The sequence below is a fragment of the Nicotiana sylvestris genome, chromosome 12 (genome assembly GCF_000393655.2).
Source record: "Nicotiana sylvestris chromosome 12, ASM39365v2, whole genome shotgun sequence".
In the NCBI taxonomy this organism is placed as follows: Eukaryota; Viridiplantae; Streptophyta; class Magnoliopsida; order Solanales; family Solanaceae; genus Nicotiana; species Nicotiana sylvestris.
The window spans coordinates 160,049,911-160,077,272 of NC_091068.1; the positions used below are offsets into that span (position 1 = coordinate 160,049,911).

At 38.2% G+C, this 27,362-nt stretch overlaps 1 protein-coding gene and 1 long non-coding RNA gene across 4 annotated transcripts; one reads left to right on the forward strand and one right to left on the reverse strand.

Moving 5' to 3' along the window:
* LOC104223092 (cleavage stimulation factor subunit 77) lies at positions 1-26,822 on the forward strand. Of its 3 annotated transcripts, none has more exons than XM_009774447.2 (24): positions 1-192; positions 281-309; positions 397-507; positions 599-661; positions 2,115-2,224; positions 2,705-2,805; positions 3,786-3,847; positions 3,982-4,122; positions 6,912-7,040; positions 7,329-7,375; positions 7,892-7,955; positions 9,270-9,390; positions 9,498-9,556; positions 9,637-9,705; positions 21,573-21,713; positions 22,038-22,102; positions 22,446-22,542; positions 23,213-23,272; positions 23,662-23,814; positions 23,986-24,052; positions 24,136-24,237; positions 24,684-24,830; positions 25,647-25,835; positions 26,133-26,822. In XM_009774447.2, exons 3-24 carry the CDS (start codon positions 454-456, stop codon positions 26,309-26,311), a joined length of 2,220 nt encoding a protein of 739 aa, XP_009772749.1. In that variant the 5' UTR covers positions 1-192; positions 281-309; positions 397-453; the 3' UTR covers positions 26,312-26,822. The 3 variants fall into 3 exon arrangements, with proteins under 3 accessions (XP_009772749.1, XP_009772748.1, XP_009772750.1); XM_009774446.2 differs by having other exon boundaries at positions 400-507; XM_009774448.2 differs by having other exon boundaries at positions 441-507.
* Positions 10,096-12,004, reverse strand: LOC138884284 (uncharacterized). Its single transcript, XR_011404450.1, has 3 exons — positions 11,605-12,004; positions 11,192-11,248; positions 10,096-10,342 (listed from the first exon to the last, which is right to left on the reverse strand). It is a non-coding gene; the product is annotated as an uncharacterized lncRNA (long non-coding RNA).
* Positions 26,823-27,362: the final 540 nt, after the last annotated feature.

Below are 27,362 nucleotides of genomic sequence, written 5' to 3' on the forward strand. Positions count from 1 at the left end.
GAAGTTTGATAATTTGTCTGTCACCGGAGCTTACACTACTTCGGCAAACAAAAGGAAAACAGAAAAAAGCAGCAACTAAACTGGAAACCTATAGGCGCTAATATTGGTTTGCTACCAAATTCCCCAATTGAAACCTGTCAACGGCTAAACTCCGGCGTAGGCTCGACGAGTTTTTGTCACATCGACATTGCTGTTAAGAATCAATTTCTGCTTCTTTTTTACTAGATAATTACTCTCTTGAATTTCTATGAATTAATGTTATTTTTTGTTTTATTTGCAGATTCTAGGGTTGTGTCAAGATTGAACTGGGTAATTATCAAATTTACCAAAGGCTGAATTTTTATTGTAATGCCAATATGAACGGTGTTGTTTAGATATGAAAATTTGTTTTATTAGCAGATTCTTACCAAAGGTTGGATTTTTATTGGAGAATGAAACAGTAGATAAAAATCTATGACGGAAAAGTATAATGTTGAAGCTGCAGAAATTCTTGCTAACGAGGCACTGGTAACTGTTTAATCAACATAATTAATTAGGTTTAGGGGAGGGTTTAATTGTATGCATTCTTATTACAATTTGGTGTGTTCTTTGTATATAGCGCTTGCAAATTTCAGAAGCAGTGCCGATATATGAGCAACTTCTGTCCACGTTTCCCACTGCGGTGAGTCCTATATTAAGTACTGCTCGCTTGCTCGATTTATAGTTGAACAAGAAAGCTTTTGTTGCCAGTAATCCTCTCCATCTCTTAATTCTGTTTATGTTATTATCAACATTATTATTAATCCTTTTTTTTAAGAAAACATATTAATTTATCTTGGTGTGGGGTGGAGTGCAGTTGCTAGTTAGTCTGCTAATATAGAAAACAGAAGCTAATTGATATTTGATCTCGACGCAATTACTGAATAAAAGGAAAAGAAAAACAAAGTTAAATAACCCCGCTTCACTTGTTCGTCGTGGCTGTGCTCTTAGCTGGAAAAACGGCCACTTCACTTGTTCAAACCCATGACACACGCCTAACCCACACATCATGCACTGGGTTCTTACTACTAGAGCTAGACCAAAGCTTACATGTTTTCAAGTGAAATCTTTTCTTCATTCTACATGAATGTTTTGTTTCTCTTGCTGTAGCATATAGAAGGCTGGATTTATTGCATCCTTGTGTATCCAACCTCCATCGTTGGTGAAATGTGGGCAATTTTTTTGACAAAATTCAGTGGCAGAATTTGGATTAACTTAGAACCATGACAAGATATGTAGAATGTCTGTTAGGCTCTTCCTAATTGCCCAACTTTACCCTCTCAATCTGCTAGGTCAATGACCATTGGATAACGAATGCTCAAGAGGGGGATACCAAATGATCATTAAGAATTACACCGGTACAGATCAAATACATTAGGAATAGGAAACATTATGGTAATTTAGAATATTCCGTTCAGCGTAAAACATGTGAGTTAAGTCACTCACCTATTTTGATTTGGGAGTGAAAAGAGTGTACTCTAGGAGCTGGATGTGCCAAACTTTATTTAGGTAGTGCAATGGTGTTAGAATGTTCGACAACTTGGACGAGGTCCAAATATTTCCTTTGTTCAGTGGTTCTTCTCGTTCTCTATCTCTGCACGAGAAGGACAATTTGTTGACCATTTTTGTGCATGTCCTTGCCGAAGGGCAACACTAATCTGTTATGTATTGTTCCAATTTATCTGATGTCCCCAAAGGGACCTCACTCTATCTCTGTCTCAGACTAATATATCTATTTCCAATAAGCGTCAAACATAATATATCTAATTTGCTCAAGCTTTAATGAAGAATCTAGATTAACTGACTTTCTCAGTTTCATTACATGTGCTCGTCAATGAACTGAGTTTTTGCTTTTTTGTAACTGCACCTGTTTGCACTGGCTGGTACCTTCTGATGAAATAAAACTTTACGTTACCTGATCCAACAAAAAAGAAATGCCAAGCTTTAAGTTCTCAGATTTGCATATTCACGTGAAGTTGATTTCCTCCTAAGTGCTAGGAAAAGAAGTTATGCAATGCGAAATGTATGATTAGAAAGAGGTTTTTTGGTGCTTGAAGACGCCATCCCTTGCTGATGTTATCTTTACTTTTATCTAGGCAAAATACTGGAAGCAATATGTAGAGGCACACATGGCGGTAAATAATGATGATGCAACAAAGCAAATATTTAGTCGCTGTCTCTTGAACTGTCTACAGATTCCTCTTTGGTATGTTTATTCTGATGATATTTTATTTTCTTGGAGTTTCTCTTTTCCATGTTTCTTCTCGTTAGTGAATCTTTTTGCTCTCACATTTTGGTGTGGAATGGGGTTGGAGACCTGGGAGTTTCCATGGCTGTTCAACCCTTTGCACTTTCATGTCAATTAGTAAGGATTTAAAGTAACATGAATGATATTGATGGTGCGGGAAACTGCTTTGCTGGTTTAAAAGCCGTTATAATTTTTTATTGTTGAAGTTCTAAAAGTTATTCCAACTTATACTGACTGGTGGTTTTACCTTTTCTCCTTGCCAAGAAAAACATGGACTACATTGTCAAAATGTATCCATATTTATGTGGTTTGGCTGTCTGATGCTTCACATTTTAAGCTGAAGATCCTGTTATTTATTCACCATGACAAGATCATTATTCTTTCGTTGAATTTTCTTTGTCATGCATCAGCTCAAGAGTTTTCTTGGTGATTATTCAGGCGCTGTTACATCCGCTTTATCAGGAAAGTCAATGACAAGAGGGGTAATGAGGGTCAAGAAGAGACAAGAAAGGCTTTTGATTTCATGCTTAACTATGTTGGTATGTTATCTTTAAGAAATATTCCAAGAATGAAGAGACCAAATTGATGCGTCTAATTTTGCATGCTTATCCAATCTATTATGCTATATACTGCGTACATTCTTTCCCTTTACCCTCTTATTCCTTGCCAATAGTTAGACTGGTAGTATGGAATTCTGCTTTTAGTATTGGACTTACGTTGATATATTTCATCAATTTGAATGAAACTAGGTGAACTCTCCAATTTGCTTAATGTTGTGGAGAAGAAGGGACATGAAAAGAAAGTTGAACTGCCATTGTTTAGTTTACGAGGATAAGAAAAGTAAATAAAATGGAGTAGACTTCTCTTTCCTGTTTTTTTTCTCCTACCAACCATGGTTAGAAACTTTCTTTCACTTTCCCCTATATTTCCTCTTCATTTTTCTTTCTCTTTTCATTCTCGTTAGTCTCCAAAAAGATCCATAAAAAATAAAAGCCCTTTAGATTAAGCATTTGACTTGACAAAAAATGAAGGATGGTATTAGCAATATCGAACTTTTGACCTTAATTGCTTCTCATCAGCAAGAGAAAATCATGGCAGTTTGATATTGTTGCAATCGGAAGGAGAAGCGAAGCTACTGTCATTATGCTGTACCTCAGTTAGTCTTCCCTCTACAGCTTCAAATATCTTGGACTTAATGACAACACAATTTTCGAGTTTATAACAGCATATTTAGACGACATCATGTTGATTAAATTGATGTTTGTTTATTAACTCAGGATTGCATTGGCAATTAAAGTATGAGATGTTGCATTTTTGAGATAGGGGTTACAGATATAAAGGTGTGATTTGGGTTTGGAACTCGTAATTTCTATTTTTAGTTCTTCGCTACTCGTGCACTTCATATTTCCTATGGCATGATGTCTCTAGAAGCTTTACTTGCTAACACATGCATTATGGCTTTGTGATATTTCTGTTGTTTTTGCAAAGTGCTTCATTTTCCTAACCTACGTTTTAACAGGAGCAGACATTGCATCTGGTCCAGTGTGGATGGAGTACATTGCATTTTTAAGGTCTTCGCCTGTATGGGACACACTTTCTCAATAAACAATACTTTGTACATATATGTATTACGTACAGACACACAAGCACAATTTATAAAAGTTGTTTTGTTAGTTATGTAGCCTTAAGGTTAAAGCTGTATGATGATGATGTAGGCTCAAACCACGCAAGAAGAATCACAACGAATGACCTCAGTGAGGAAAGCATACCAAAGAGCTATTGTCACCCCAACCCATCACGTGGAACAGCTTTGGAGGGACTATGAGAATTTTGAAAATTCAATTAGTCGAGCCTTGGTAGGCCTCTCCTCTCTGCACAAGTTCTCAGACTACTGTTAGTTGATTTTATATTGTTGGCCAGCAATGTAATGGGTCTCACTTTCAACGGAAAACTGTTATTATTACTTTTCGAAGGAAAAGACACTAATATTCACTTGATAAAAAAAGGAACATCCTCGTATTTTCAGTTACAATAATACATGTATGTGTTTGTGAAAATTGTGTGTAAACTCTAGTGAAAAATTTATTGGACTTTTGTGAATGAGTATTACTTTTTTGTGTATGCTATTTTAGGTGTGTTATTGGTTGATACCAAAAAAAAAAAGAAGTAAAGAAAAAGAAAAAACCTAAAAGAAAGAAGAACAAAAAAGCAGACCTGGAGAACCATACATGCATGTGTTTTTTCCGACTATTTGGAAGGAGAGGACCCAGAGATGTTTCAAGGAGGGCATCATCAATACATGCCCTAAAACATAGATATTTATGTAATTTAGCGTTTTGGTGTAACTTGTCTGATGCGTATGATGTCGAAAAAATGTTAAGAGTACATTAATGCTTACAGAACCATTGACGTTGTAATCATTGAAATAGCTGTTTCATAATGCCTAGCACTATCTTAATATCCTTTGCTTCTGATAAAAAAATAACAAGAAACCAGTTGGAATATATTCTGTAAGTGTTGCTGATTGATTTTCTATTTGTCAAAATTAGATGGACTTACCTTCAAACTCATGGGCTGATTAGAATTTTCTCTCAGTGCACTTTATGATCAGCTTACTAGGCTATGTACCTTTTTCTTTATTTTAGTAAAACCCAAACCCCTCAAACCCGTCTCGCCAGGGGCAACAATATTTTCCCACTTCTGTCCTGGTTGACTGGAACTCCCAATCATTTGATTGAAAGTTTAGTGCTCTTATCCCTATAACAGCTTAACTTGTCTTTCTAGGCGATTTACCTACTCTCTATGTGTGTTAGCATAAGATCCTAAATGGTTATTATTACACAATTTGTTGCTCCGTATTCTCAACTTTTTTTTGAATTCTTATATTTATTGACTTGAAATATTAGGTTTTTACTTAAATACCGGAAGTAATTAATAAAGTAGCCAATCAAATACTTAACATAACATGTTTTGAGGTGAATGAAGTGGGAGGGGAATCATGAGCTCTCAAGTTCTAATCCCAATGGTCAGCAGAGACCAAAAAGACTAGGTAATTTTTTTCCATCTGCCTAAGCCTTAGTGGCCGGAGACCTGGTACCTATGCTAATGGAAGCCACTGGTACCTGATGAAACAGTGGAGTGCACATAAGTTGGTCCAGGCACCACCGTCATAAAAATAAAAAAAGCAAAAAAGACACAACATAGTTTGAGGTTCTCAAAGGCTAAAGAGGTTGATGCTTGACTTGATGTGCTGGAGGCCTTGATTCGCACATGGATTATACTTTCTCTTGCTTTGTCATGCATTCTCCAACATTATTTTCTAAATTAGCTAGAAGAATAGCAGATGATCTTAGGAAATGACCATGTAGACTTTCTCGTAAAGCCATCTGAAGGTGATTTTTTTTCTTAGGCAAGAAGAGAAAATAGAGAAAGAGCTTCATATGTAACATTTTTAGTAAATCAAGCTGCAATCAAGCCAAATATCATGAGAATAGGATCAAAATATGTTGATTTATCAAAATAATAAAAGTCCATGCTGGAACTTTTCTTTTTTGATAAGATAAATAATTTTATTAACAATTATAATCCATATATCAAAAGAAGAGAACCTATACTATAATATGGTTCTCAACAAGGAAGGTCCAATCCTCTATACAAATAGGGACCTCATGAGTCCAACAAAAAGAAATTAGAGACAAAAGGCTTCTTTGCAAGTTTACAAAATTTTGTTCCACCCCTTCAAATGCCCTCCTATTTCGCTCTTTCCAAATAACCCACATGATAGCTAAAGGGGCAACACTCCATGCCCTTGGACTTCTCTGTCCCCTCATGTGGGTCCAACTATGCACCGCCTCCTTCATGTGCCTGACATCACCCGTTGCACCCAAACAAATTAAGGACCACCCTCCACAAATGATTAGCCACTTGACAATTGCGGTAAAAGATGATCTACATCTACACCCGAGTTTTTGCACATGAAGCACCAACTAACATAGGTGATCCTCCTCTTTTTCAGATTTTTCGCTGTCAAAATCACTCCCCTTGCCGCCAACCACACGAAGAAACAGACCTTTCTCGAAGCTCTGGGGATCCAAATAGAGCAGTGAGGGAAATTTCGTTCCTCTCTCACTAATAACCTCTTATAGTAAGATTTAACAGATGGACCTGTACTCTCCCGCCATCTCCATACATCCGATATATTGTTTGGTGTGTCCAATCCGTGCAAAATCTCAACCAAACTGTGAAATTCTTCCATCTCCCAATCTTGTAGGTTCCTCTCTAGCAAGATACACTATATAGTTAGGAAAAACTTCCCTCAACTTGTTCTCCCAACACCATTATGATGGAACTTAATTTGGTTAATCTAATAAGTTATTTGGAATAATGCTTTAAGTTTCTGTACTTTTTCTTGTTCCTGAACTCTTCGTAGGAGGATAGATCTACCTTTTGTTTAGGCATATTCCACTTGGTTATCTGTAGAAGTCATCTACTTGCTCATATTAACTTTCAGAAGGTGGCATTGACATTACTTTAACCTTCTTTAAATTCTTTCAAAATGTGGCAATCTTTCTGGTATAAATGTTTGGCATGTATGCTGATAGTAGTAACTGGTATTTTGAGATATTCTCTGTTGATTAAATTGCAGGCAAAAGGGCTGGTGTCTGAATACCAACCAAAATATAACAGTGCGAGGGCTGTATACAGAGAAAGGAAGAAGTACATTGATGAAATTGATTGGAATATGCTAGCGATTCCACCTTCCGGCTCTTCCAAGGCAATTCCTTAAGTATCTTTAGTAAACTTTTAAGTTACACTTGAATCAGGCCAATTAGATTGCACATTTCACCACCCCATTAATTGGGCATGTTCAACATCGTCATGCATGCGAGATAGATGTTTAATGGAAATGTGTCATACTCACCTCAACTAGTTTCATGTTGAGACTCTCATGTAATGTAAAAGTGATGACATAGAAGTTTTACAGGATAGTTCTGTGTCTCTGCAAGTTGCACTTATACTTCTGCATGTTTGCTTACATCAATCACTTTTCATGTGTCTGCAGGAGGAAATGCAATGGATGGCATGGAAAAGACTTCTAGCCTTTGAGAAGTAAGGGACGGTCCTGTAACATCAGTCAGTCAGCTAGATTGTAATTTTGGCCTCATGGCTAGTTAAAAGACATTAGTTTAGTCGAAATTAGTTAGTTCCTCTCTGATTGTCTTTTTAGTCCCTAACATAATGCATAAGTCTGTAATTTCTTTTGCTTATTGATATTTCACTTGCTAATGCTTTAACCATGTAACTTGGAGTTATAACAGAGGCCCATATAAATTTTGTGTAGTTCCTTATTCCCGATGTTCACATCAACTGCTGAATTCACCTATTATACTTCTTTCTATTCTGGAACTAATGTACTTGTTTGGCGTGATGACCTACCTGATTTCCGAGTGTATAGATACTTCTAATATTTTTTTATTATAAAAGCAAGAGTTTATACTTTTCACACATGTTGCTGCTTTGTTACTCTCCTTTTCCTTTTTAAAAGTCAGTTCTTATCGTGGATTCTTTTCTTTTGAAAGTAAAATCGAAAATAGTTTCATCTAATTATTCTGGTCTTCATGTCAGAGCAAACCCCCAGAGGATAGACAGTGCTTCTGCTAATAAAAGAATTGTGTTCACATATGAGCAGGTACAGGAGACAAACATTAAAATATCATTGCCTCTTTACTTAGATTTTCATTCTTTCCTTTTCTCTGGCTGATGGCAATGTATAGTTTTATGTGTGTGGTTCCCATATGTTATATTCTTCTATGACTTATATAGTATCTTGAAGTACTTGCCTTTTTGATATGTGCTTTCAATAAAAAATTGAGAGACCTTTTGCTTAGCTACTGACCTTACTTTCATTTAGCAAATCTCTTCCTATTGGACGGGAAGCTCAATACTTGCAACCTGAGGCCTGAGGGTTCCTGGCTGGCTAGCTGTGGATTTCTTCTTAACTTTTCTGATACACGTTTTCTATGTGGTCGTGCACACATGTTTAATATGGCATAAGCACCTGACAAGAGGATCTGTAAAAACTTGTGGCTACTATTCGGTCGTGCCTGCATATGTTTAGTGGTAACATAAGCACCTAACAAATGGATCTGTAAAGATTTGCAGTGGTAGTAGCACAACCTTTTAAACTTTTGTTACCTATCCAAATAAATCATCTAAACATTTATTGTTAAGAGTAATGTTTTTAAAATAAACTTCTAAAAGTTCAGAGATTCTTCTTTGGATTAATCTAAAAGTTAATGATAATGTGACTTTTTCTTATGTATCTTTACTTGCATCCTTGAATTAGATAATCGGCTCCCAAATGTTCCATAGGGTCTATCACCCCCATTGAGTAGAAAAGCTCTGAATGCATTTGCTTTATTTTTAAATTACAAGTTTGAAACCGCCTTGATGTGCTGAAGCGAGATAAAGAATCATATTGAAGACTATCATTAGCTCTCAGACAAAGGATTACCTTGATATCGGTGGAGTCTTAGTAAATTGTTGGTTCTGCATTCACACACAGTGTCAGGAGCTGCTTTAGTTTGTTTAAGGACTACTTTGTACTTCATAACTATGTCATCACATTAGTTTTATTTAGTTCTTTCTAGAATGGTGATTAGCCTCATAAAAAACTTGTTTTTTCGGAGTCCTTTAACCGGATTAAAGACTTGTATCCGGTGCAGTGATAAGCGAATCAGAGAACTGCAAGTTTTAGCTCCTAAAGTTGCTGTAAAAGTCAAATTATTTTGTATTGGAATGAAATTGAACTCTGAAAGCGGAATGGATACATAAGATTTTCATACAGTCAACCCCAATTAATATAACATTGAGGTATAGTTGATTGATACATATGATATTCTTGTTTTTTTTTATTGAAGTGGTTTTGGGGTTTGGTGGCTATTAGTCTATGTTTGATTTCTATGCTCAAACAAGATTTACTGATCTGGATGTTCTATGACAGTGCCTCATGTATTTGTATCATTATCCTGACATATGGTATGAATATGCCACATGGCATGCAAAAGCTGGTTCAATAGACTCTGCTATCAAGGTTTTCCAGCGAGCTCTAAAAGCTCTTCCTGGTATTTTCCTTTTTTCTTTTCATGCTTGATGACAAGATGATACTTGTCTTTTCTTTTTGATGTTATTTTCTTCTGATTTTAGATAATTTTTTGCCTCTTATGCTTAGACTCCGAAATGCTCAGATATGCTTATGCTGAACTTGAGGAATCACGTGGAGCCCTTCAGGTAATTATGCATCCATTTACTTTCCCTCAATATACAGTTTTCTGTATTTCAATTTTCCTATGCTGCACGGTCTGGTGCAGGCTGCTAAAAAAGTATACGAAAATCTTCTGGGGGATGGATCCAATGCCTCAGCACTGTCACATATCCAGGTAAGACCATGAATCTCATATGAGAATCATATGCATATTTACTTCTTTCTCTTTGAGATGAAAATTTACTATCTTTGGTTCCCATAAAGATGAAATGCAATCACATTCATTGTAAACGTGATTGAGAAAGTAAGTCCTTAAAATTGAGTTCTTTTCTTATGCTTATAACACCTAAAACGTGGGAAGTAATGATTATTATGTAATGTTTAGATGCTCTTTGTCACACCCCAACCTTGGGAGGTGTGGCTGGCACCCGATGCCCGAAGGCCCGAGCGAACCAACCATGAGATATGATCTGAAATATAATAACCTGCAGGCAGAAGAGCCCAACACGACATATATATATATAAAAACTAGGCCAACAAGGCTGTAACAACAGTATAACAGCTATCCAGAAGGTCGATAGGGCGATACGAAAAATATATATATACAATGACCGCTAGTCTGCAAGCCTCTAAGAGTGTAAGACAATCTCAACAGGGCGGAACAAAGCCCCCGACATGCCCAAAACCACACATATACATCTGTAATAGTACCTATGGACTCAAAGTCAGCAACTCCGAAGAAGTGGAGTGCGAAACCCAACGCTGATCCTGGGGGTCCTACTGAGGAGGCACGCCACTCTGTCTATTCGAACCTGTGGGCATGAACACAGCGCATAAAAATGCGTCAGTACGAAATATGTACTGAATATGTAGGGCGACAAGTGTAACATGAAAAATGTAATTAACAATAGAAGAGACATAGAGATAATTTGAATTCTGAAACTAGCCTCGGTAGGAAACTAAAATTCAACATGGATATAAATGTATGCTCGTGACACCGTCGTTCACTATCGCTACTTATAATATATCACATTATATAATAATAAATCCCTCTGTGGGGCTATAATATCCATAACATACCCGGCCATAATAAAGGCTCGGTAGAATCGTACCCGGCCACGTGGAGCTCGGTAATCCCAACTGATCAGTGGTTACACAATATGTGTCATACCCGGCCGTCTATAGTGCGGCTCGGTAATGAAAGTAAATACATACATGTACTAAATCATGAATTATATAGGTGCAATGCGAAACCAACCTTAAAAGACGTATTCTAAGAAGAGTCGAAGTGGCCTATCATCATTATTCCTCAACTATCATGGTTGTTGCTAAAATATATAATTTTTCAACTACGAGCCAACAAGTACTAAGAACATGAGAGTTATGTATTATGAATACCTTTGAAGTAAGTGTTCCTTATTCATGATTTATATGAATGTCGAAATGAGAACGAGTAAAAAGGCTCTAGTTCTTTTTAAGCAAGGAACAAGGAAATCCGAGAATTCATAGATATCCTCTAGAGTAAGCAATCTATGAGAAAAGATCAGGTCTAAGCATCTTTATAAGCTGAAGGTGAAATAACTCGAATCCGACGAGACAATTCGATAAACGTTTATTCGAATTCTAGTCATGCCGAAAAGTATAGCGAAAGCCCCACATACCTTGTCGATGGGGTTATATACTGTTTCCAAGACCTCAAAAGCCTTAGGAATGATTTCCTACATAATACAAACCATTCAAAATCAAATTCAAGCTCATAGCTTAAATAATTCTGCATTTAGACATTTACGCGAACAACTTGTGGCCATGAATTTGTAGACTCTTTTGTAGATTAATTTCCCCCCAACACACCACCAAATTTTTCTTTACTACATCTCCTCATCAACAGAATTCCATCCATGTCTTCACAGATCAAAACAACACAATAAAACCATATAGAACAGCCCCAACAATCAAGCCATATTAATAGAGGTTTCTTAAGAAAAATCAAGAATATTTCTATAGAGGTTTCAACTATTTCTTAAGAATTCTTATGGTAGAAGTTTACAAAGATCAAAGAGAAGTTAAATCATACCTTACGTGACCAGAATTACTCAAAATTCGAAATTACTTCAAGGCGGAGTCTTGCTATGAAAAGTGAAACACCGAAGAATTCACGATTCCGAAGCTACCATGGTGTTCTCCATCTTGAGGATGACTAAATTGTTGTTATGCTTGGCTAGATGGATGGGAGAAGTTTGAGAGAAAATCCCTAGGTTTTTGGTTCTGTTTTGGAGAGGATAAAACGCAGGGGTTCTGTTTTAAAAAATTGACTTAAATAAGGAAATTTTGACTAAACCCGACTAGGCACACTGTTCCCGTAACAGTGTGCACCCCTGTACGAAAATGTTAATATCTCTCTACTCCGAAGTCGTATTAATGAACGGTTTGTTGCGTTGGAAACTAGACTCATAGACCTTCGATTCGGTAGGTAGAACACACCACAACTCCCAGTATATTGAGAGAAACGCTCATCAACATTTTATCCAAATTCCAGTAAAATTTAAACCCGTAACTTGCGCGCGATCTTTGTCGAATTTTTAATCACAACTCAAATGACTTCCAATCTTAATGTATAACTATCACATCATTTAAATATTTCATAGAAATTATCTTCCTATCGAATTAGCCCATTTACAGCACGATAACGCCGAATACACAAGGTGTAACATTCTCCCCTCCTTAAGAACATTCGTCCTCGAATGTTAACGGTTAACCTAACTTCTGAATTCTTTTTTTTAAAAAAAATTTCGCCAGAGTTTCCCCTATAAATAGAAATATCCAAAACCTGTCATCAGCCCAAACATACATATCTAAGGCCACACAGGGCTACACATCATAATAATAACATCAACTTGGCCTCACACGACCATTTACTTATACAATAATGATAATAAGAAGGTTAGCCATAACTTAATTACCTCAACTGTCACTGGTTGATATATGTGCAACACCTGCCATATTTGTCTCAAGCATATCGCTTGAAGACTCAAATAAATGGGTGTATCTGGACTTCATGTCCTCCTCGGCCTCCCATGTCATTTCCTCTACATTATTGCTACTCCAAAGTACTTTTACTGAGGCTACCTCTTTAGTCCGTAGCTTACGGATTTGACGGTCAAGAATGGCAACAGGTATTTCTTCATATGACAAGTTCTCAGAAACTTCAATATCCTCGATAGGGCTGATGCAAGAAGGATCACCTAAGAATTTCCGAAGCATGGAAATGTGAAATACCGGATGGATTGCTTCTAATTCTGGTGGCAGGTCAAGTTTGTAGGCTACTCGCCCAATTCTCTGAACAATCTGATATGGCCCAACATATCTAGGGCTGAGTTTTCCTTTCTTACCAAATCTCATTACACCCTTCATAGGCGACACTTTCAAGAATACCCAGTCTCCCACAGCAAATTCCAAGTCTCGACGTCGGTTATCTGAATATGATTTCTGTCGACTTTGAGCTGTACGCAACCTTTCCTGGATCAACTTTACCTTTTCTACAGCTTGCTGTACCAATTCAGGTCCTAGCAACTTTGTCTCGCCAACATCAAACCAGCCAATAGGAGATCTGCATTTCCTCCCATATAGTGCCTCATAAGGTGCCATCTGAATACCTGCATGATAACTGTTATTGTAGGCAAACTCAATAAGCGGTAAATGATCTTCCCAACTTCCCTTGAAGTCTAAGACACAAGCTCGCAACATATCTTCGAGTGTCTGAATAGTGCGTTCGGCTTGTCCGTCGGTCTGCGGATGAAATGCTGTACTAAGGTTAACAAGAGTACCCAAACCTTCTTGAAAAGACCTCCAGAAATTAGCTGTAAATTGGGCACCTCTGTCAGATATAATAGAAAACGGAACTCCATGTAGCCGAACTATTTCCTTGATATACAGGCTCGCATAGTCTTCAGCTGAATAGGTGGTCCTAACTGGGAGAAAGTGAGCTGATTTCGTCAGCCTATCCACAATGACCCAAATAGAATTGAACTTACGGCGAGAATTGGGCAATCCTGTAATGAAATCCATATTAATCGATTCCCATTTCCAAGCTGGAATCTCAATATTTTGAAGTAGCCCTCCAGGTTTCTGGTGTTCAGCTTTAACCTGCTGGCAGTTAGGACACTGAGCCACAAATGTGGCTATATCTTTCTTCATGCCGTTCCACCAGTATAGCTGACGAAGATCGTGATACATTTTGGTTGAACCAGGATGAACTGAGTACCGAGACTGGTGCATCTCTGTCATAATTTGCTTACGAAGCTCCCCAACATTAGGTACACACCATCGACCTTTATATTTTAGAATTCCATTATCAGATTGGTCGAACAACTGCTTCTTCTGAAAAGGGATACTCTCTTTAATTTTGAGTAACTCCGGATCCTCAAATTGACGCATTTCTACCTCAGCTACCAGTGATGACCCCGCAATATTTTGGACTACTACACCCTGGTCACCTATATCATGTAGCCGTACACTCAGGTTAGCCAATTGATATATCTCTTTAGTCATTTCTAATTTCCCAGCTTTTACATGCTTCAAGCTGCCCATGGATTTGCGACTCAATGCATCAGCTACCACATTCGCTTTGCCCGAATGGTACAAAATATCCACATCATAGTCCTTCAGCAATTCAAGCCATCTTCTTTGTCTCAAGTTCAAGTCTTTCTGCTTAAATATATATTGTAAACTTTTGTGATCTGTATAGATATCCACATGAACACCATAAAGATAATGACGCCATATTTTCAAGGCAAATATAACGGCTGCTAACTCAATATCGTGAGTCGGATAATTGTATTCGTGCTTCCGCAACTGCCTTGAAGCATATGCAATAACTTTTCCATGCTGCATTAGAACACATCCCAATCCAACCCTGGATGCATCACAATATACCACATAACCTTCAGATCCTTCAGGAAGTGCTAGAACAGGTGCTGATGTTAAGCGTTTCTTCAACTCATAAAAGCTCCTTTCACATGCATCAGACCATTGGAACTTAACGGCTTTGTGTGTCAATTTTGTCATGGGAGCAGCAATAGAAGAGAAGTTCTCAACAAATCTCCGATAATAACCAGCTAAGCCCAAGAAACTACGAACTTCCGTAGGAGTTGTGGGTCTAGGCCAGTTTTGTACTGCTTCAATTTTCTGACCATCTACCTTAATACCTTTATCGGAAACGATATGCCCAAGGAAAACCACTGAATTCAACCAAAATTCACATTTGGAGAATTTAGCATATAATTTCTGATTTTTCAAAGTCTGCAACACCACACGCAAATGATCCTCATGTTCTGCTTCTGATTGAGAATATACCAGAATATCATCAATGAAAACAATTACAAATATATCTAGAAATGGCTTGAAAACCCGATTCATTAAATCCATAAAAGCTGCTGGCGCATTAGTAAGACCGAAAGACATCACAAGAAATTCATAATGGCCATATCTAGTCCGGAAAGCCGTTTTCGGAATATCTCTCTCCTTAACTCGCAATTGGTGATAGCCGGATCGAAGGTCAATCTTTGAGAAATATTTGGCACCTTGCAACTGATCAAACAAATCATCAATTCTGGGTAAAGGGTACTTGTTTTTGATAGTCACTTTGTTGAGCTGGCGATAGTCAATACACATTCTTAACGAACCATCCTTCTTACGAACAAACAATACTGGTGCACCCCAGGGAGATGTGCTGGGCCTGATAAAGCCCTTATTTAGAAGATCCTTCAACTGGGCTTTCAATTCTTTTAACTCAGCAGGAGCCATTCTGTATGGAGGAATAGATATTGGTTGAGTATCTGGAAGCATATCAATAGCAAAGTCGATTTCTCTTTCTGGAGGAAGACCAGGAAGTTCATCAGGAAATACATCAGGAAATTCATTCACGACGGGAACCGATTGAAGGGTTGGAGATTTCACCTCCATATCATGCACTCGTACCAAATGATAGATGTACCCTTTCAAAATCATCCTTCGAGCTTTAAGGTAAGAAATAAACTTTCCCTTAGGCGCTGCAGCATCACCTTTCCATTCAATAATAGGCTCACTTGGAAAATTAAAACGAACAATCTTTGTCGAGCAATCTACATTGGCATAACAAGAAGCCAACCAATCCATACCCATAATGATATCAAAATCAACCATTTCTAGCTCATGCAAATCAGCTAACGTATGGCGGTCATGAATCTTCACGTCACAACTTCGATATACCCGTCTAACTACAACAGACTCACCCATTGGCGTAGATACCTCAAAGGACTTTTGCAATAATTCAGGCTCTCTATCCCATTTACTAGCAACTAAGGGGGAGATATACGACAATGTAGAACCAGGATCTATCAAGGCATACATATCGATAGAAAAGACGGATAGTATACCTGTAACCACGTCCGGAGATGACTCTAAATCCCGACGACTCGATAAAGCATATATGCGATTCTGCTGACCTCCTGAACCAGAAGCTCCAAATCTTCCCCTACCCCTGCCAGCTGATGTCTGCATACTCTGTCTAGGAGGACGTACCGAGGAAGAAGAAGCCCCTGCAGATGCCGTCGGCTGAGCCATACCCCCTCCACCTGTCATCGGACAATGTCTCATAATATGACCTGGCTGTCCACATGTATAACATGCATCAGAACCCTGGCGACATGGTCCAAAATGATTTCGGCCACATCGATCACATCTAAGAAACTGAGGCCTCATCTGACTGAACTCGCCTCTAAACTGTGGACCTGGGGTCCGTGAACTCTGACCTGGACCAGAATAAGTGGTCCGATCCTGGCGCTGTCCCTGAAACTGTGGCGGTGCACTGGCTGCCGGATAAGACTGGCGCCGGGGAAACTGTGGCCTAAATCCACCTCGAAACTCTCCTATGTTACCTGCGAACCGCGCCCTCTTCTGTTGCCCTCTATCATGCTCTCGATTGGCTCGTTGTTGCCTCTTGCGATCCTCTAGACCCTGTGCATATGCTTGAATACGGGCAATATCCATTCCTTGATTTAGAGAAGCTGTAGTGCACTCATTTATCAAGTGTGCCCCCAAACCACTAACAAACTGGTGTACCCGATCACTCATATCAGCAACAATCGTAGGAGCATACCTAGCCAAAGAGTTGAACTGCATGCTATATTCCCGAACGCTCATATTACCCTGTTCTAAGTGTAAGAACCTATCTCGTCGGGCTCTTCGAAGCTCGATTGGCAAATATTGCTGTAAAAATGCCTCAGAGAACTCCTTCCATGTCACTGGTGGCACATTAGGCCCCCGAGTTTGCTTCCAAGTCTCATACCATGTCACAGCAACATCACGTAGTCTATAAGAAGTAAACTCCACTGACTCAACATCCGTGGCATGTATAATTTGTAAGGTCCGTTGCATAAGATCCAGAAAATCCTGTGGGTCAGCATTATGATCAACCCCTGTAAATACTGGAGGATCCAAGTTGATAAAGTCTCGAACTCTCGCACTCACGGACCTATCAGCAATACCGAAGGTCTGGTGTTGGGCCTGGGAGGCCACTATTCGAGTCAGCAATTGTACAGCACTCCGCATGTCTAGGTCCTGATCAGGAACACCTGGGAGAGGGCCTGGAGGTATGTTAGCTCCTCTACGCTCTTCCGGGGGTGGTGGGGGTACTGCCCCGGAAGCCTGAGAATCAACCTCATTCTGTGGCTCATGTTGATCTACATTAGCAGGTGGCACCTGACTTGTGCCCTCTCCCGCCTCCTCATCCAACCTCTGAATAAATTTCATAGCCACTTGTCTTCTCCTAGTGTTAGGCATCACTGAGAAGGTAAACAAAAAGAGAATTAGGAATGAACACTTATGATTAGGCTCTATTGCACGATCTAGATCAAGAAGAAAGTAATAATCCTAAATGCCCAATAGCCTCATGTTTATAAGTGTGGTGCACAACACACCATAAACAAGACTCTACTAGACACGGCTTGTAGACTCCCTAGGACTGACCTGCTCTGATACCAAGTTTGTCACACCCCAACCTTGGGAGGTGTGGCTGGCACCCGATGCCCGAAGGCCCGAGCGAACCAACCATGAGATATGATCTGAAATATAATAACCTGCAGGCAGAAGAGCCCAACACGACATATATATATATAAAAACTAGGCCAACAAGGCTGTAACAACAGTATAACAGCTATCCAGAAGGTCGATAGGGCGATACGAAAAATATATATATACAATGACCGCTAGTCTGCAAGCCTCTAAGAGTGTAAGACAATCTCAACAGGGCGGAACAAAGCCCCCGACATGCCCAAAACCACACATATACATCTGTAATAGTACCTATGGACTCAAAGTCAGCAACTCCGAAGAAGTGGAGTGCGAAACCCAACGCTGATCCTGGGGGTCCTACTGAGGAGGCACGCCACTCTGTCTATTCGAACCTGTGGGCATGAACACAGCGCATAAAAATGCGTCAGTACGAAATATGTACTGAATATGTAGGGCGACAAGTGTAACATGAAAAATGTAATTAACAATAGAAGAGACATAGAGATAATTTGAATTCTGAAACTAGCCTCGGTAGGAAACTAAAATTCAACATGGATATAAATGTATGCTCGTGACACCGTCGTTCACTATCGCTACTTATAATATATCACATTATATAATAATAAATCCCTCTGTGGGGCTATAATATCCATAACATACCCGGCCATAATAAAGGCTCGGTAGAATCGTACCCGGCCACGTGGAGCTCGGTAATCCCAACTGATCAGTGGTTACACAATATGTGTCATACCCGGCCGTCTATAGTGCGGCTCGGTAATGAAAGTAAATACATACATGTACTAAATCATGAATTATATAGGTGCAATGCGAAACCAACCTTAAAAGACGTATTCTAAGAAGAGTCGAAGTGGCCTATCATCATTATTCCTCAACTATCATGGTTGTTGCTAAAATATATAATTTTTCAACTACGAGCCAACAAGTACTAAGAACATGAGAGTTATGTATTATGAATACCTTTGAAGTAAGTGTTCCTTATTCATGATTTATATGAATGTCGAAATGAGAACGAGTAAAAAGGCTCTAGTTCTTTTTAAGCAAGGAACAAGGAAATCCGAGAATTCATAGATATCCTCTAGAGTAAGCAATCTATGAGAAAAGATCAGGTCTAAGCATCTTTATAAGTTGAAGGTGAAATAACTCGAATCCGACGAGACAATTCGATAAACGTTTATTCGAATTCTAGTCATGCCGAAAAGTATAGCGAAAGCCCTACATACCTTGTCGATGGAGTTATATACTGTTTCCAAGACCTCAAAAGCCTTAGGAATGATTTCCTACATAATACAAACCATTCAAAATCAAATTCAAGCTCATAGCTTAAATAATTCTTCATTTAGACATTTACGCGAACAACTTGTGGCCATGAATTTGTAGACTCTTTTGTAGATTAATTTCCCCCCAACACACCACCAAATTTTTCTTTACTACATCTCCTCATCAACAGAATTCCATCCATGTCTTCACAGATCAAAACAACACAATAAAACCATATAGAACAGCCCCAACAATCAAGCCATATTAATAGAGGTTTCTTAAGAAAAATCAAGAATATTTCTATAGAGGTTTCAACTATTTCTTAAGAATTCTTATGGTAGAAGTTTACAAAGATCAAAGAGAAGTTAAATCATACCTTACGTGACCAGAATTACTCAAAATTCGAAATTACTTCAAGGCGGAGTCTTGCTATGAAAAGTGAAACACCGAAGAATTCACGATTCCGAAGCTACCATGGTGTTCTCCATCTTGAGGATGACTAAATTGTTGTTATGCTTGGCTAGATGGATGGGAGAAGTTTGAGAGAAAATCCCTAGGTTTTTGGTTCTGTTTTGGAGAGGATAAAACGCAGGGGTTCTGTTTTAAAAAATTGACTTAAATAAGGAAATTTTGACTAAACCCGACTAGGCACACTGTTCCCGTAACAGTGTGCACCCCTGTACGAAAATGTTAATATCTCTCTACTCCGAAGTCGTATTAATGAACGGTTTGTTGCGTTGGAAACTAGACTCATAGACCTTCGATTCGGTAGGTAGAACACACCACAACTCCCAGTATATTGAGAGAAACGCTCATCAACATTTTATCCAAATTCCAGTAAAATTTAAACCCGTAACTTGCGCTCGATCTTTGTCGAATTTTTAATCACAACTCAAATGACTTCCAATCTTAATGTATAACTATCACATCATTTAAATATTTCATAGAAATTATCTTCCTATCGAATTAGCCCATTTACAGCACGATAACGCCGAATACACAAGGTGTAACACTCTTGTTCCCAAGGCCCGGGGGGGGGGGGGATCGGCACCATAGAGATCAATCAAAATTCAGTGTTCAGTATTGTCCTAATGTGCTATGACACCATATACAGCAGGCACCATACTATTCTGCATCTGGATAATTCGCTGGTCTCTGCTATCATTATCATCAATGATCGTAATCCTGGTCTTTATAGCTCCTATAATTGTCAGTTTATCCATAACCCCCCCCCCCCCCCAAAAAAAAAAAAAGAAAAAGAAAAAAGAAAAGAAGCTCTTCTAGTTGTCAGTCTTCGTGCTAGCCATTTACTTCCAGTAGAGAAATTAAAAAGTTAATAGACTAGAACACGTATAAATTCTCACCGAACAATCATTTTGCAGAGTAGCATTCTCCAATGTATACAGTATATACTCTTAGATGAGCTACGGAACTTATCAAGCTTAATAAACTGAGAAATTAAAGGAACATTAAAAGTTGTTCCATTTTGGTTGAACTAAACGGAATAGAAGGACAATATTTCTCTTCAGAGCCATTCCAAAAAGGCTGGTAAACCAAAGCATCTTCTCCCTTGTTCCTTTGGAGAAACAGAAGGCAAGATGGAGATCAGACCATGGAATGTATGGTTTAGCTAAAACAATAGTACAAGAGAGTTGCACTTGGAGAGTACAACTGTAATAGCACACGGCTAGCGGTTGAGCTCGAAAGGGGGTTCGTGCTGTAACTTGCCTCAGGTAAATCACACATATGAATGGGAGGGGAAGTTAGAGGCCATATGAGGGTGAGTCAGGATTCAATTGTTGAGACACTTTTGGGTCCAAAAGGACAAAATCATGAGGTGCAAAAACCTTTCAGGTGGCCCAAAGGGGTCAGGCCAAAGCGGACGATACCTTGGCAGTTGGGCTTGGGTCGTGAATGGTGGTATTAGAGCTGGTACCTCCCCTAGTACGATGGTGGAGTGAACCTCTGAAAGGACGTTGAGTCCCTAAGAGGGGTGAGTGTAACAGCTCGACGATCGCTAGCGGTTGAACTCGAAAGGGGGTTCGCAGCGAATTTGCCATGGCAAATTCTACATCGGAACGGGAGAGGAAAGTTAGGAACCATATGAGTGCGAGTCTAGATACAACTATTGAACCGCCTTTGGGGTTAAAGCCCAAGGGGACAAATCGTGATGCTCAAAATCCTTGAGGCGGCCCAAAGATTTTGGGCCTAAGGGAACAATACCTTGGCAGTTAGCCCTGGACGTGACAACAACTTTGTGATGGATCAATAGTATGTTTACCTTATGTGTGCATTATGTTCATGGGACGTGGGAAATAACAAAGCAATTCGCCTTGTAGCTTCTATGATAATTAGATAGGACGATTTTGTGTTTGATCACTCAAATGTTCTTGACTAAGATAGTAGTTTTTTAGATTATGAGCAATTTTTTTGACGAGTAAATTTTGTAATATTTCAGAAGAAATTATCTTGTTTGGAAATAAGTTCAAAAGTCAAGTGCAAGAAATTCTTTTTGGACTATTTTGAAATTACATTGAAGAAATTAGGTCGTATTTAAGAAAAAGTTGTTAATAAATCCTTACACAAAATAGTTTTGAATTAATTAAGGTACACCCCAATTAGTAGCTAACATGTCAGTAGACAGGTATCAATTTGCAACTCTCTTATGGACTAGCAGTGAATTTCATTTAATTGTTCTATTCCTTGATACCGCAGTTTATAAGGTTTTTAAGAAGAAGTGAAGGAGTTGAAGCAGCTCGCAAATACTTTCTTGATGCACGGAAATCTCCAAATTGCACTTACCATGTCTATGTAGCTCACGCAATGATGGCTTTTTGTCTTGACAAGGATGCAAAGGTGATTAGGACTATCTTAATTTCAAATGTTCCAAGCATGGGATAGGTGCATGGAACTTGATAGGGAATTCTGTATCTCAGAGAATATGTCTGGAATTCTAAAGCCATTGCCCACAAATTCGTGTATAATAATTTCATTATCTGTTGGATCGTACATGTTGAATTTTTTGTTATTTTAAACCAAATTATGCAATCCTAACTGTTTCATTTCAAAATAATTGGTCTATGATTGTTGAATTTCTTTTATTTCTAGAGGTTCCTGTGTGTTTCTTTTACCTGTCTTATCCTTTGGATGATATGCATTCAGTTTTGTGCATTCATGCAGATGGCACACAATGTTTTCGAAGCAGGGTTGAAACGCTTTATGCATGAGCCTGGATACATCCTTGAGTGAGTCTCCTTTTCTTCTAATTAATAAATGCTACTGTGGAGGGGTGGTTGCATGATGTTCCCGTGAAATCAGGAAATTAGGATTTCTGTCGTAAAAGTTTTGCCATCATTTTGAGAAGAGGTAAAGGGTTAATTAGTCATACCCCTTATTTAATAAAATGCTATCAAACATTTTTCTTAATGCGTGTGCCAAAACATTAAACGACCTTAAAATAACCGGAGGGAGTTTTTTTAAAACATGTAACACAGGTATTGACGACTATTCTGCCTGGGAACAAGTAGCAAGGTTTGCTTTCCGTTCTGCTCTGAGCACAAATAACCAGGAGCTAATTAAATTTTGCAGGTATGCAGATTTCCTTTATCGTTTGAATGACGATAGAAACATCAGAGCATTATTTGAACGTGCATTGAGCTCACTCCCCCCAGAGGAATCTGTTGAGGTGTTTTTTCTATTATTTTCTTAATTGTCCAATTTTGCAGTTCTTGCTTGTTTTCAGAGTGTCTTTGGACGAGTAATCCCTGTTTAGAAATTGAACAATTCTTCCCTTTATGTGTGCTCATTGATGTGATTCGTTGGTTGTACTTACTTTTAAGTGGATGAGCTTGACTGCATCTCTCATATGTTTGGTGATTTCTTTCTGCTAATGATTCAAAAGATGTGGAAGGTCGCATCTCTAAGTATCCTTTGTGTTTTTACTGTACATAGCTCATATATTTCATGGGGATTTCCTTGTCTTATCCGCCTGATAGCATGTAACTGATGAAGCAGTGTTCAAATGTTAGTGTAGAGGTTGTGCTGCTCCAAAATTAAGACAGACTGCTAAGTGCTTCTCAGCATCTTTGTATACCGGACTAATTTCTTCCCTCTATTGGTGTAATATAACCAGTTAAGAACTCCAATAAAATAAGCTAGGTGTCATCCTGGTTCTTAGGTTTGTTGGAGTCTTTTTGATCATGTGGTGTCAGGACTCCTGAAGTTGGAAAGTTGAAAATTCTAATTTAAATATCTTGTACACTACCACTCTTCTCTGTTTTCAAAATCTAACATTCTTGTGACCGCTCTTGCTTAAATGACATCGTACTGAAATAATATACCTACTCTTTATGTAGGTTTGGAAAAAATTCACTCAATTTGAGCAAACGTATGGAGATCTTGCCAGCATGTTGAAGGTAAATTTATTTAACATCCAGAAAATTTGATGCTGCTATACATTCTCTTGGTTTTTCTTTTGAACTTTGTGGACTATTTTCAAGTGCAATTACAAATTAAACTAGTTTGTTTTGAACTATTGGTATGTCCAGGTAGCATATCCTCTAGATCGTATTCCTTTTTGCATTTAACAAGTGTTGGTATCCACCAACACAAGAACTCTAACTACTTGTTTACTTTCTTTGTCCATTAAAGTAATATGCAAATGAAATGAACTTAGAATCAGTTTCAGTCAATCTGTTCAACTAAACACCAACAGGGAAGTTATATTCAGAATATCCCTCTTTGGAGGGCATATCATTATATACATTTATTACATCTGCGTTCACCCTATTGTTTGTATTGGCAGGTTGAGCAGAGAAGGAAAGAAGCTCTTTCCAGAACAGGTGATGATGGAACATCAGAGTTAGAGAGTTCGTTGCAAGATGTTGTATCACGCTACAGTTTCATGGATCTGTGGCCTTGCTCTTCAAATGACTTGGATCATCTAGCACGCCAAGAGGTTGTCAGCATATGTTTTTGTGCGCGTGTGTGTGTGTCACAGTTTTACTTTCCAGATTTTGATCTAGCAATCAGAAGAGTCTGATATTCAGTTATTGGGCACTATTATCATTTTTCAAGCGTTATCTTAACTTGCACTTTTTGCCTATTTGCAATTTTACCCTCCTTTCAGTGGCTCGCGAGGAACATCAACAAAAAAACTGACAAACCTACTCTTGGTATTGAGGCAGGTTCTGCAGGTATCATTGTTTGGTTGATTTAATACAGAATTAAACTCATGTTTTGAATTGTGACTCTCTAACTCCTGGTCTCCTCATCTTAGATAAGACTTCTTCTGGTGTTTTGTCCAACACAAATCCCCCTGCCAAGGTTGTGTATCCAGATACTTCAAAAATGACAATTTATGACCCAAGGCAAATGTCAGGTATGCCTTTGGAGCTTCTTATTCTATTGGGCAGTTCTTTGCTTGACAAGCTCCCAAACAGATATACTGTTTTTTCAAGTTCTGTGAACAATTGTTTGACTCTGAAGTTTAAGGTGTGATTAACAAACTTAGGAATAAATGGTGCAATATGTTCTGACTTCTTATTCAATAAATTATGCTTCTTAATGTCATCAACAGATTCTCTTTTTCTACTAAAAGGATAATTTCTAACCTTTTCGAAGACTTTTATTTTTTTAAAAGAGTTGCACATGATTGAGATTTCGATCACACCTTCAGGTCACAGTTGCCTAAACTATATCCAGATCTGAATAGTAGGGTATAGCGAATAACCTTTTCTCAAGTTTCATTGAGAATCATTTGAAATTTTATTATAAGCTAGAAGAGTTGCATCTCTTTATGTTTGTTGGATGATCCTTGTTTTCCAGGTCCTGCTGCTCTTGCGGTTCCATCTGCTTCAGGCACCTTACCTTGTTCTGGTAGCAGTGGTGGACCACCAAATGCTCTTAATGATATTCTGAAATCGTTGCCCCCTGCATTTGCAGCGTTCATGGCAAATTTGCCAGCTGTTGAAGGTATAGTTCCAAGTTTTCCTCTTCCTTTCTATCAAATCTAACAGTCACTTAACCTTGGAAATCTTAATCAAGTGCTTTATAAAGGTTATTAAAATCGCTTTTAGTCTGTTGTTAGCCTTCTTTTTTATTAAATTACTACTTTACACTTGCATGCCAATAGTGGTCTACCAATTGAAGAAGGCGCAACACCTTTCATGGAAAAATTCTGGAGCTTCCTTTCTTTTTTTTTAAATGTTGGAATTGCCATGTGTGATTTTAGTTCAATTCTTTTCTTCCATTCTACTTCCTGTATATTATGTCTGCTACGTTTGTGGGATCCAATAGGTCGTCAATTGAATCTGCTGCAGGTGGGCATAGATCTGGAGAGAAGATTTTTTATGTGAATGTTATAAGTATTTTAATCCCAACTTTAAATGAAAATCAGCAGTCAAATGAAACAGCAACATAGATAGCACGTGCAAATGATTGGACTGGAGCTAAATTAGTAGTTGTCTAATAAGGAGATTATACCTAAAACTATTGAAGAACAGTAAAAGGTGAAAAAAGAACTAATTTGTTTATTAAACATCATTTAATTGTACCTAGTCTTTTCGTAGATGCATAAAAAAAACAGGGGAATCGGTAACTTGAGTACATGCTGTTAAAAGTGCTTTTTACAGAATTTCCCACATTGCAAATTATCCTACAATGCTATCTAAATATCAAACTTTCACAAACAGCAATTATCTCTCCTGGAGGATAAGGCTGCTAATTCCTTCCTCTATCAGAAAGTATGTGTTGCTCTTTAATAACTTGAGTTTTCCCTGGAACTGCTAGGTCCTACTCCTGATGCTGATTTCGTGATATCCGTATGTTTGCAAAGCAACATTCCTTTAGCAACCGGAAAATCAGGAACCGCCTCTTTTCCGTTGCAGTCAGGCCCTGCTCCATCTACGAGTGACATCTCTGATTCAAGCAAATTCAGGTCGAGAGACAGACAGACTGGAAAGAGGAAAGACATGGATAGTATGTAAACCTTTTCCTATGATATGATTTATGTTCTTGCTCATGCAATGCCTGGGAATGTGTCTCTTCTCACAGCCTCACTGTTGCACCAAATCATTGTCTGTTTTCATCTTTCGCTCTTCGCATGTAGGCCTGTTTAATTCCTATTATTCGCTTCATGTAATCCACAAATACTTATTCCCTACTGTTGTTTTGGAAGTTTGCATTATGTTGCCATGCCCATATATGCCTTCGCATAATGATGCTAAATATAATGTGTCGTTTATAACATACAAAGGCCTGGTTAATTTGTTGCAGGGCAAAAGGATGATGAATCGTCGACTGTACAAAGCCAGCCCCTTCCTAGAGATGCTTTCAAGATTCGCCAATTACAAAAAACCCGTGTTGCTAGTTCGTCTCGAGTTACTAGTTCATACACTGGATCAGCGTCTTATGGTAGTGCTCTTTCTGGAGACCTCTCGGGCAGCACTGGTTGATACATTCCAAATTCCTGCTATTTGCTTCTGGCCATTCTCTACTGTAATTTACTTGCAAAGATGGAGTAATATTTATCATTACATGTCAGTATCAAGAACTGTTACATGTTCAAGAAATCTATAGCAGCAAAGAACGCTCTTCGTCTCTGCGTTTCCTTTCACAACAAGAGAACCGCGTCCGCATCAGTCAGTGGTGGAAGGTTTCCGAGAAGGCATCGGCCTCTAGCCCAACAATGGAGCTAGGTGTATACAACATGTCGATATTTCTTTCAAAAGTGAGATACCGGCTTTCATAAAAGCGATATATTATGTAAAGTAACTGACTGAGAAACATAACAGGAAATTGTTCTGGTGGTTACTTTATCTACAGTATAGCTAGGGATGATAATCTTATTTCAGTGATGGAAATATTTATTTTTGTTTATGTTGCTTTCTGGAATTATGAATTTCTTCCCTTGTATTTAAAGACCTTTTATTGAAGTTGGGACTTTGTGAAGACTAGTGAGAAGCATTTGATATTTGTACTAGTTAGGATCCTGTTGTAATGATTTCCACATAACGTCTCAATGTCTTTAAAAAAATGAAAATTAGGAAGATTTAATATCTCAATAAAAATTCTACTATTTAAAAGGTACTCCCTATGTTCCATTTACGTGATTCATTTTTCTTTTTAATAATTTGTCTAAAAAGGGATGATATCTTTCTCTATTAAAAAAACGACTTCTTGTATTGATTAACATCCCGAGCTAATGCTTTAATACATCAAACCAAACAATAGATAAGAAATATGTCAGCATAACTAATAACAGCATAACTAATGCAAGTATAACTAATACCAACATTATTAATATACCATATTTAGCATTATTCTTATGCACCCTACCAAACGACCCCTTAATGTGATCATATAAACGAGGTCTGAGTAAAATTCAAAAATAACCAGATTTATAAGTGATAATTGCAAAATAGCCACAGTTTCAAAAGTAATCGAAAGTTAGTCACTTTTCATGTAAAGATAAATTTGAACAAAAACACTGTTCAAAATCCAGAA